The sequence below is a fragment of the Aulonocara sp. 'chitande type north' Nkhata Bay genome, linkage group LG13 (genome assembly GCF_057382095.1).
Source record: "Aulonocara sp. 'chitande type north' Nkhata Bay isolate Kocher_YH1m ecotype deep benthic linkage group LG13, A_spYH_male_GT1.1, whole genome shotgun sequence".
NCBI classification, from domain to species: Eukaryota; Metazoa; Chordata; class Actinopteri; order Cichliformes; family Cichlidae; genus Aulonocara; species Aulonocara sp. 'chitande type north' Nkhata Bay.
Window position 1 is genome coordinate 20,826,424 of NC_141356.1, and position 11,741 is coordinate 20,838,164.

Consider the following 11,741-nt stretch of genomic DNA (forward strand, 5'->3'; position numbering starts at 1 on the left):
TAAAAGTTGTATCATATTATATTGGTAGTAAAAGTCATACCAATGTATGCACATGCTTGATATACATTCTGTACAGTACACACACATATATGTATATTCATATATATATATATATATATGAACAACAACTTGGACATCAACATGAATACTGTTGCTTCTTTTTCATTGCTATACATCTTTTCACTTTACAACCCCCGCACATTCAGAAGTGGAAACAATCAATCTGCCCTTTTCAGTTACTATTTGGAAGAATGACGAGTGTTTGTGGAGGTTGGGGCTCTATAAGAACACCGTCTTTTGGAGGTCAGCAAGCTCTATCTGTCAATCACTCGACAGCCAACATCTCCGCTCTTCTCGAGTAGGCATGGGACAAAGATATTACTAAAGCTCAGACAAAGATTCTGGCATTCTCGGAGAAAGAAAACACTTTTAATGGATCCTCTACATTTTTCCGAAACATGCATCTCAAGTATCTGGCAGTGCACGTAAAGTCAGCAAATCCACAAATCCCCCAAAATCCAATAGTTACCAAACCACCCGAGCCAGATTGCTAAAAAAAAAAAAATCACAAATCCACACACTAGATGCTTCATAGCTCCACATTTAAACAAAGGAAATCCTCTTGACTCTGTTAAATATGGCATCTATTCAACCACATGAAAGTTGAAACATTTTCCCAATGATTGACCAAAACTGTAAAATGATCTAAAATGATTCTTATTGAAATAATTACCATGGCTGGAAATTAACTTTCCAAAAAGTGGAACAAATCCATCAAATAAACCTGATTCATGGTTAAAAAAAACATGTAATGACACTAGGTAATTTTGCTGGATTCAAGATGCATGTTAAAGCTAGATGTAAAGATATAATCACAAAAGTCACAAAGCACTCATGTCAACATTTCTTCTTTTTAAATGTGTTCTAAAAATAAAGTCACTTGACTAAATTGCAAAAGCATGTTCAAGGAAATGAAAATTAAAGCACTCTTTCACTCTCTGAAAGAAGAGGGCCGTTCGTTACTAGTGCTGAACCTCTCAGTGCCTGTTCTCTACGTAGTCCACCCAACAAAATGAAACCTGTAAGCCAGGGGTGTCAAACTCAAATACACAGTGGGCCAAAATTCAAAACTGTAACAAAGTCGCGGGCTAACGTTAATATTTATTGAAATATATTTATTCCTCCAGATATAAGAATGAATCTTTTCTTATGGACTCAAACACGTTTTGCTGAAAAACTGAATATGGAACAAGCAAAGCTTAATATTAAACAATATATATATTAGCTGTATAATACCAGTAGGCCAGCTCTGATAGTAATTTGGTATGGCTTCACGGGCCAAATGCAAGTAGGCTGCGGGCCAAATTTGGCCCACGGGCCAGAGTTTGACACCTATGCTGTAAGCGTTCCAACACCTACATACGATCAGGTTCCTGCTTTATCTTTGGCACCAAATAAAGAGCCAAGTAAAGCACCCCAGCCAAAAGCCTGTAATAGAACTAGTAAGAAAACAATGAGTACATCTCCTAAACAGCTAGCCCAGCACTTTGTGATTAGAGGTTCATAACCCAGCAGAGAATACATGATGATATGTTATCATCATGTATCATCAGGAAAGTGTGCTGAAGGATTAGAAGTGGCCAGAATGGGATTTGCACTTCAATATTAAAGCCTCAGGTGGCTCCCTCAGCTTTAGCAGTTTTAAATATAACACTTGTGGTTATTCTTCAGCTATGTGCACCGTCGTCTTCTGTAACTCTTAGGATACAGCGACCTCTAGTGGCAGAACTTAAAGCATGTTTTTAAAAAAATGAACTGCAGTATTTCTGATTCATCTCTGAGGGGAACATCTGAGCAGAGGAAACTGCCTCTCCTCTCCTGTGATCTGTGACATAGGCACTGACATCAGCATGAAACTATCCAATCAACCCCACTTCCTGTACTAGGAAGTTGCCCATATTTGGCCATTTGTCAGTTACTGACAAGGCATACCCTGGTAAGGACACAAACTCTACAGTACACTCACATTCACTACTACAGGGCTGACCAAAAACATACATACAAAAAAAAAAAAAAAAGAAATACACAAAATATTTTGTGTACCAGCTGGTTCTGATACTCTACAATAAATAAATCTACTCTGAGCACAATACACGCCACTATCCTGACATTGGATATGTGCAAATGTTTTATGGGTGCCAAGAAACACACACAGATGTTATGATAGACTTAAAAGTTTCATCGGGGGCAACAGAGCTTTTTTACATAAGATATTCCGATGTGCTTCAGTAGGAAAAATGCAGGTGAAGCGAGTGTCACCTTCCTATCAATCGCTCTTCTAAAGTATGAGCGCACATCCAAGGTTTTGGAACTGGTTAACCTGAACGACACACAGCCACGTTTAAATGTTGTAAAGTACACCTGTGCTTCTCCTGCTGTGACAAGACAAAAAGTCCGCTGTGAAAAAGGTCGACTGAGTTCCAGAGTGAAGTGGACTGAGCTGAGCCTGCTGGGAGATGTGGACCAGAGAGCTTGTGGCGCTGACGTCGACGGGGCATTGAGGAGACTTAGGGCCGATGAAATCTGAAAACACAGACACAAAGGTTTATTTACAACAGAAGAAACACACAGACAGTATAATAGAAATACATGAATGTATTGTCATTTATTAGCAATTCCTACTAACACTCCGAGTAGTAACCTGCACAGTACCTGGGAATAAACTTGCATCTGAAATCACTTTTCAGATCTTGAAAAATCCTCAAACACTAAACCAACTGCTGTCGATATAAACCAAAGCTCAGTGAACACTAGGGCTGCCAATTTTCATTTGAATTTCAAACTTGTATTTTTCTTTTTTTAACAGAAACATAAATTACTCATCTGAATTCAAAGCAACCAACACACATAACAGACCGCATCTTTAACTCCAGGAGGTGGGTGTTTACAAAATGCTTTGTCAGGCTACATTGTGAGTAGTTTGTGTGATCAAAGACAGTCGGTAACAGCAGTTTGTGGTGAGTTATTTGCTGACTGTAGACACTTAATAGTAATATCTTTTTACATAGTCGAGGCATCAAATAACAGAATGAGAATGAAATGAAGACATGGCTAAGCATTAAGCTTTCAGGGCCGCATTGATCTGCGTAATCCTTGTGGTGTTGTCGGATCAAAAATGGTCCCTAGGTGAATGACAGACAAGCATATGGGAATCCCGAGGACCACAAAGCAAAAAATAGTCATGTGAGAAAAAGGATTATGTGCAGTCCTATAGAAAAACTAACCATTAAATAAGCATTTCACCATCTTAAATCATCTTTAAAAGTCATTGAACTTATCTTGATGCTTACCTAGAAGCAATAACTTGAACACTTGTTTTTCTGTATGACTTTATCAATCTGTCACATCATTGTGGAGGAATGTTATGGGATCATTGTCTTGCTGCATTGACCCAATTACACTGCCAGACAGATGGTTTCACATTTGACCCTATAATGCTAACTCAAGACCAAATTCTCACTCCTCCATCGCTGAGACGGACAGCTGGTTCAGATTCCTTTTACAAACATGTGCTGCGTATGTATCCAAACATCTATGCCACTCTGCTCCCTTGCAAAAGACAGTGTGTCCTTTGGTTTGTTCAGATGCAACTTTGGAAACCTAAGCCATGTTCTTTTAGAGGCTTCCTCTTGGAAACTATTCCAAACAAGCCATACTTTTTCAGCTTTTATCTAAAGGTACTGTCATGAACTTCAACATTTAACATGCTGAGACCTGTAGAGTCTGAGGTGTAGCTCTTGGGTCTTTTCATGTGAATCTTCAGGTGAATTTCTATGAAAGATTGTGTTATTAACACACATCTGAATGCTCCACACCAGCAAACTTCTGCTTTGTTGATGATCAATTCATCAAGTGCATTTGATTTTCAGCCTGGCTGCTCCTTACCCTCTAAATTCCTAAGGAAGCAGTAATCGTGTAGATAGTTTTTCACCGGACTCTAGAAAGAAACTTATTCACATCACTGTGAGTGAGACAGATTATAATATGAACATTGTTTTATCATGTACCGTTGCTACGTTTCAGCGTGTTATCAGGCAAAAACAGTCAAACACGAGTTTCCTCTATCTTTGAGCTGCGGCTGCTGGCTTTAGAACGAAAATGGTGGTGGTGCATTTTAATCGTGCTGTTAATTGAAGTGTTTTAACAATAGATTTAAATCTTGCAGAAAAGCACAAGTCTACAGGGTTTTTTTTCCCTCTTCAAAAATATGGCACAAAGGAAAAACATTTCTGGGCATCGTAGAACAAATGACGCATTTCATTGATTTCTCAAAGGAAAATGAAAATCGTGGACCTTCCTTCAAATGTTTCCATTGTCAGACTCAAAAGAAAGGAAGCGTTCTGCTCATCTTTTTTTTTTTTTTTATTTCTTTACAAAACATACTTTTGGAAAGATTTCAGTTTTAACTTTGTCTTCTTAAAGCACGTGTTCTCATTCTCATCTCATTATATTGACTTTTGTAATGAATTTGCAGGTAAGGCATCCCCTCTGAGGACTTTTGCATGTGGACTATGTTTGTGCACAAGTTGCTTTTCCTCCATTTCCAGCCCGTGTACATTTTATATCAAAGTTTTCTTGTTCCTAAATGTTATCTTGACTTCTGTGGCTCACCTTTAATAGCATTTTTAAAGTCAGACAGGGAAAATTGCACCCTGGAAGCACTTTTCTTTCTCTTTTATACTCTTCTCCGTTGCATGACCTGCCCCTCAGCCCTTAACAATTTAATAAAGTCTTGAGGCAAAAACATTGCCAGACATAATGCTGCCACTGCTGGGTTTTTTTCTTATTTTCTCTAAATTCATAAAACAAAGTATAATAAGATATGAGGAAATAACGGTGACTCAATGTCTCTGTTCTGCATGAGTTGCAGTAACATCTCTTCTCTTTCAAAAACATCAACAACTATGTAATTTCACAAGTTCAGAAAGAGGATGTAAACAAATATTGAAACATTTTGCGCTAGTTGTGTTTTTATTGAAAGGTTTATAAGTTCTTTTTGGTGGGCTCGGCACACCGATAAAATAACAAATGAGAGAGGGAACCTAACCTTTATTGTCAATTATTGCCTGAGGTAAATAAACTGGAGTCGACCCAGGAGTATATCGTGACTTTAATGTGGGACTAGAACAATATAAATATTGATCAATGTGACTAATAAACAGCAGCATTTACTGTGATAAAGCGATAATAAAGCTTCAGAGTCGGCTTAAATGGTCAATGCCATTGACCGCTTAAGTACCTGGTGAACTGTTTGCTGTCTTCATGAACCTCCATCTCTCGGCTTTTAAACTCATTCAGCTCCTTACGGATAGCAGCCTGGGGGGCAGAACACACACATACAAAGACACACACAGAAAATAACATCATTAGAAGACCAAGGCCAACTGTGCCCCCCCACCCCAATCACCTTTTCCAAGTAAGCTCATGATGCCTTTGAGCTGTTTCAATGTGAAATGTTCAGATGCTTAAGCGCTCTCATTTGGAGCTTTTAAGATGTTTACAGATAATTTCCATAAATCTGCAGAGCTACAGTCTTTGCTTCGGGGAAGTAGTCGGAACTAATAGTATATGAGTTAAAAAAATCGAGCAAAGTACACAGCAGCACAAATGATTATTCTCATTCATTTTAACTTATAAAATAATGATTTTAAAGGGATTTATTGTAATGTTTGTAACCGACTCTTCCCTCAAGCCTTACATGAAAAGTTTGTTTTGTCTGTCGTCAGTAACATCAAGTACATCCATTTTTTGACCTGGTTGTGCAGGTGATGCTGTGAAGTCGGAGGTTTATTTTTAAAGCTGTTAAGGATTTAGTTAGACGTCGCTTGCTTTATTTGCCTGTCCATTCTTTTATTTGACAGTAATGAGTTTAGATTTGTGCGATCAGAAATAATTTATATGTCTCCAAGGCTGTCTGCGGTGTGACTGGTGACGGAGATTTCACTGTACAAATGTGCAAGCAGACAGTTTACTTTGGTTTGTCCATGCATCGTTTTCCCTGTTGCCCTCTGAATGTGAGAAGATATCCTAAAATTGAATATACTGGATGTGGGCTGGAAGTCTCAAGGTCTGTATTTATGTGCTGTGCAGTTCTGAACATCAACAGCAGAGGGAAACCTTGACAAACTGCACACTTTGAGGGTCTTTATTGTCTGTGAGGATATTTTGTTAAGCCATGCTAAATATTCATACAGTGCAGATGGCACATATATGCAGTTACATACTGACTTAGTGTGAGCTAGGTGAATTTCATGTATATCATCAAGCATAAACACACAGAGACGTTTAAGACCATAATATGAAACACAACTGTGTACGCAGAAGGCCGTCCTGTTGAAACTAGAAAAAAACCTGCAACAAACTAAGACCCATACATAAATGGGTTTTTGATTTTGGCCTGCACAAGCTCTGACCCCAATCCACCACCTTTGGGATGAACTGGAACAGCGACTGCAAGCCAGGAAACATTTAGTGCCTGATTTTAATAATGCTCTTACAGCCCAGTGGGTTCAAATTCCTGCAGCCAAGATCTGAAATCTTTTCTAAAGTCTTCCCAAGAAGTCGAGGCCGCTACAAAAGCAGATGGTTGTTCGCCATATATGTGTGATTGCATGTCCACATATATTTTAAGTCTCTAATCACCAAAGTAATCAACATCACAAATTCACAAAATTTTCACCCTGAATAGAAACTGTAAAGGTTTCATAAAGCCCTAATAAATTAAATTATATCAGGAATTAAAAAGCAGTCTACAAGAGCAGTACCTTGTCAGCAGGAGTAAGCCGTGTCCAGGGTTTGTCAGCTCGTCTGTCATAATCCTTGGCGTCCGTTACCTCCACATATTCATTAAAACGAAGAATCCTCCTAGCAACGAGCTCTGCCACCGTCGGCCTCACGCTCAGCTACACACAGATGAGAAAGGAGGAGAAAGTAGACAGTCAGTCGAATCAAATATTAAACTTCAAAATGATCTTCCCAGTATTTTGGTTAATGTCTCAGTTCCAGCTGAGTCCACTAGATGGCCTGATCTCTCTATATAAAACAGTTTCTTTCTACTACCATGACTCATAAGGTGGGGCAAAACATATTAGTAGCTAAATATAGACGTGCTGTGTACTTTCTGTTCTCTTATGTGTGTGTGTGTGTGTGTGTGTGTGTGTGTGTGTGTGTGTGTGTGTGTGTGTGTGTGTGAGAAATTTACAGTACCTTTCTCGTGAGCCTCCTTTTAATCTCTTGCTTAGCTTCTTGTTCCTCTGCTTCATTCTTTTCTGCATGTAGAGAACCAGCAGATTGATTTCACACCTACTATGTCTGCAACAAGTTACTGCATCTAATTATATACACAAGCTATAATTAGATTATTCTTGTGAAATATTCATTGAATTGCACCATATATACACACACACATACACACACACGCATATATATATATATATATAAACAGCTTGGTGAGGGGGCACTGGAGAAGTCAGTGACATCTAGTGGTCTCATCCAGATTGAAACAGAAGTCATGCAGGATTTACGACACCTAATCCTTTCCTAGCACAACACAGACACAGTGTTACTTCTCTTCCTGTGTTTAAAGGAACACATGAGAGCCTTGCATTATTTCTCATGTGCTATGATGACACTGAGGCTGTGTGCTGCAGACCGAAACGTTTTAAAGTCTGCAAATCAACCTGTCAAAAAATAAATAAAATAATTAAATCAGAGGATAAAGTTACACAGATACCCAGTAAAGCTGTTGCTCTTGCTCTTGACACTTTTACATTACATTACATTATACACACAGTATTATATAATTTTACCAAATCTATTTGTAGATAAATTCTTGCCCACAAAGGGATGAACACCAGAAACAATATATCGGAACTTCCTTACCGCTGTTATGTATGTGGATATAACCACTACACGTATGGACTATGTGTATATCTGTTCTATTGACTGGGAATACAGGCATTCTTTTCACCTACAATAAAGCAGTATTATCATTGTATATTAGGGAAAGAGGTATCATGCATTTGTGCAGTTAGACCAAGAACAAATATACTGATTGAAGTAATGGGCAATTCTTAAAACCATAAAAGCCTGCACGAATGACAAATTTGAACTAAACAGGTGAGATCATAGCCGCTAGCAGAGTTATTTTATTCATGTTCAGTAGCATGACAAGCATGCTCGTTAGTGTGCGTTGGAAAACGAATGACTCAGACCAGCTTCTATCACTTCGGTATATGATCACCAAAGAAAATCCCCTCACAGTGTGATTGAACACATCACTCCACCGTGGGAGACACAAAGCTGCTAAAAGGCAGTAATTCATAATTTAGACAGACATATCTGTCTCATCCATCTGATTAATAAGACACGCAAGGTCGTATCTGAAGATCTGAAAGTGGCAGTAACAGATTGTGGCTGGGCAGCTGAAACAGCACAATACCGGCTTTAATGTGACCATCCTCATGATAGCTCTTGTGATATGGTTGCAGGTAGATAAATGACATTCGGGCTTTAAAGCATTATGACGATCATAAAAAAAAAGGTGTATCACGTCACACCTCTGTTGAAGAGTGTACTTACGCTTCAGAATGTTTCTCTGCTCCAGCTCCTCTGTGGTTGGTCTTTGGCTCAGGCGTCTAAAAAGAGAAAACTGTTTACACTCTTTTTACGAGCAGGTATGGATTTAATAATTCTGCAGGCTCGTGCAGAGAAAAATCCAAAATTATCAACACTTAAGATGTTGTTTTTTGTTTACACCTTTTGTTGCTGAGAATCTGAAGGCTGTTTTAACACCAGCCAATTTGGCTCATCTGTTAGAAAAGGCCAAACTTCAGGACACATTTTTAATGTGCATCATTTGTAACAGTATACCACCCACAGCTACACCAAAAAAATAAACAACAATCTCTGTTGTTATCCTAAAGCAATGCCAAGCTTGAGAAAAAAGTAACACCTAGCCACATTTTCACAGTCCACTTTGTATGCGTGTGTTTGAGTGTACCTGACTAATTTGCTGCCAATCTGCTGGCGTAGCTCGTGCCTCTCCGTCTCTGAACTCTGTGGCAGAATGTTTTTCTCTTCCAGCTCTTTCTTGCTGGGTCGGTTCCCCAGTTTAATGTTCAAGGTGTCTCGTCGGCGGATCTTGCTGGCAAGAGAGGCTAGAACAGAGAGAGAACAGGCAGGGCTAGTAACAGTCTTCCGGGGGGTCAGCTGTGGATCATAATGAACAAACAATGAAGAAAATGAGACGTTTAAAAACCTGAAACATCAACAGAAAGTCCATTGTAATGATAAACAGATTAAATGCTGTTCACCAGTGCTGGTTAGTTTTGCAAGCAAAAGTTGCATCTTTGACAATTTTAACAGCATGACTGCACGAAGCAAACATTGCACCGTCACAGCAAGTTGGGCGGCTTCACAGTCTGACTGCAAACGGTTCTTTCACTTCATCTTGGGAGCAATGAGCCCTTGAGCTGAGCAGGATGTTAAAGCTATGGATGTGTTTCTGCAACCATTCAAGGGTTTATACACATCTGGTGACATGACATATTCTTTTACTGGAAATGTCTATTCAGTAGCCATGAGCTGCTGGCCTACTGGTCAGTTCCACAACTCTGAATCAGGATACGCTGTCTTATATTAAAACCAAAGGTCATGTGTCATTAGGTAAAATATATATAAAACATATTTATTTGCAAAATAAATATGTTTTAACCATAGTAGCAGGACTAGCAGGGCTCTTTAGTTGTGAGGCAACAGTTCTAACCATTGACCCACTGCACTACATCCTCTTAAACACATCACACCCCGCCTGCTAACTGACATGTCGAAGTTGAGTTGTTTAGGTGAGCTTCTCTTTAAGTTCTGCAGCTGACGTGACTGTTGTCAAACATACTGTTTGAGTCCTCGTCTTCCTCCTCCTCTTCTTCCTCCTCATCCCGGTACAGGATTGGTCCGTCAGAATCAGAGTCACTAGTTTGGCTGTCTCTCGGCCTATCGGGTATCACGGTCACCTCGGCCTGCTCTGTTTTTACCCTGGGTCGCTGCGGCTTTTCTGCTTCATCCTCTGCTGACCTGCAGGAATCAATAACACAACAGTGTGACTAAACAAATTTTAATAGATTTATTGTCAGTTATCTAATTTCATATAACAGCAAATCATATAAAGATTAATTTGTGACTTTGTTAAGGTTACTGTAATGCATGCTATCAAACTTAGATAAAGTCAAAGTGAACATAAGGAATTCAAGCAATCAGCAACTTGCATGTACCAACTAGATTTTTACAGTACCTCCGGCTATTTTCAACAACATTCTCTGTTTCTCCTTTCTTCGTTCCACCTCCTCCTCCCTCCTCTTTTGTCCTCTCCTGTTTATCGCTCTGTGAGCTGCCGCGCGCCTCTCCATCTGCGAATGATGTGTTTTCTGTAGCAGTGTTGACATGAGAAGACTGACTTGTGGTTCCAGGAACTGCACCTTTATGGGTATCTTCACCTGCACGCGATGCGTCAGGTGAAGATTTGGGATCTTGGACAGAGTCCCCCTGAGCTCCCCCTGTGTCATTGCTTGAGACTTTAGATGAAATAGGTTTGGTGTCTGAGGAAAGGCGAGAAGCTTTTAAGTCTCCAGGTGGGTTAAGAGTCTCTGCAGAGGCTTTTTGAAGTACAGACGATGAAGTCGGAGTGTCTGATTTCCGGTTGGCCTTTGCATCTGTCCTTTCATTCTGTGCTGCAGAGCCAGTGTCCTTTGACGCACGAGAACGAGGTGTGGAGGTGGAGGTGGTGGTGCTTTTTGTTGTGCATCCCGTCTTCTTTGGATGAGAGGACTTGGCTGAGGAGGACAGAAAATCAGACGTTTTTGTTTTTCTAGATGCTCTATTTTCTGAAAAACCTCCTAATATGCTTATACAAATTCTATGTTGTAAAAGACAAATATTTATGTGTTTTAAAGTAAAAATGTCATCAGTAATATATGTAGTTAATAACACGCATATGATAATGTGAGAATCATCCCAAAATATAAGCAATGTTTATATTCTGTTTAATGGCTGTTGGCTACTTAACCCAGGGAACTATTGCTAGTAGTCTTACACCTTCTGTTCAAGTGAAACATTTTGATTGGCTGCATGGATAAAACTGAAGCGTATAAAACGCGATGTCTCACTTTTGCTCTCTATTTCAATCAAAGTAGTTTCACCTAAAGTATGATCGGCCTTGAATTTTATTTTTCAAATGCATCACGTTTTTTGTCTAGGCTGTGCAATGCCAGAAAACGTAACCATTTTTGATTAATACATAATCCAAGTGTATGCAGCACATATGGATTCCAATATTTACCAACTCTTAAACTTAAACATAATAGAGTAACTATCTAAACATATCTTCTCCATTAAAACTGTGACAAACACAGAATACCTAAGGATATACTGACTACTAAAGTATGTTTTCAAGTCTATGTGAAGTGTCTTTGTGTGCTGGTAAAAACACCCTTAGGAGAGGGGGTGAACTTAGGATTTCGAAGTTATTCAAACATTAATGAAGCAACGTTTGTGCCACTTTCCTGAACACAACACAAAAGACACAAATATCCTCTGAAAGGACTACATGAACATCACATGCAGTGTTCTAAGTTTCGTTTAACCATGCTATATATTGCAGCACAGACACACACACATATACACAG

At 39.2% G+C, this 11,741-nt stretch overlaps 1 protein-coding gene across 4 annotated transcripts in view; it reads right to left on the reverse strand.

The window, feature by feature from the left end:
* The window catches only part of phactr2 (phosphatase and actin regulator 2), a 43,711-nt gene continuing 31,970 nt past the window's right edge, over window positions 1-11,741 (reverse strand). For all 4 annotated transcript variants that reach the window (XM_086259132.1, XM_086259129.1, XM_086259131.1 and 1 more), the window contains 8 exons: window positions 10,352-10,889; window positions 9,956-10,134; window positions 9,062-9,218; window positions 8,641-8,696; window positions 7,267-7,328; window positions 6,825-6,962; window positions 5,300-5,376; window positions 1-2,583 (listed from right to left, as the gene is read on the reverse strand). In XM_086259132.1, the coding sequence (XP_086115258.1) occupies window positions 2,568-2,583; window positions 5,300-5,376; window positions 6,825-6,962; window positions 7,267-7,328; window positions 8,641-8,696; window positions 9,062-9,218; window positions 9,956-10,134; window positions 10,352-10,889 (1,223 nt within the window). In that variant the 3' untranslated portion in view covers window positions 1-2,567. The remainder of the gene's footprint in view (window positions 2,584-5,299; window positions 5,377-6,824; window positions 6,963-7,266; window positions 7,329-8,640; window positions 8,697-9,061; window positions 9,219-9,955; window positions 10,135-10,351; window positions 10,890-11,741) is intronic.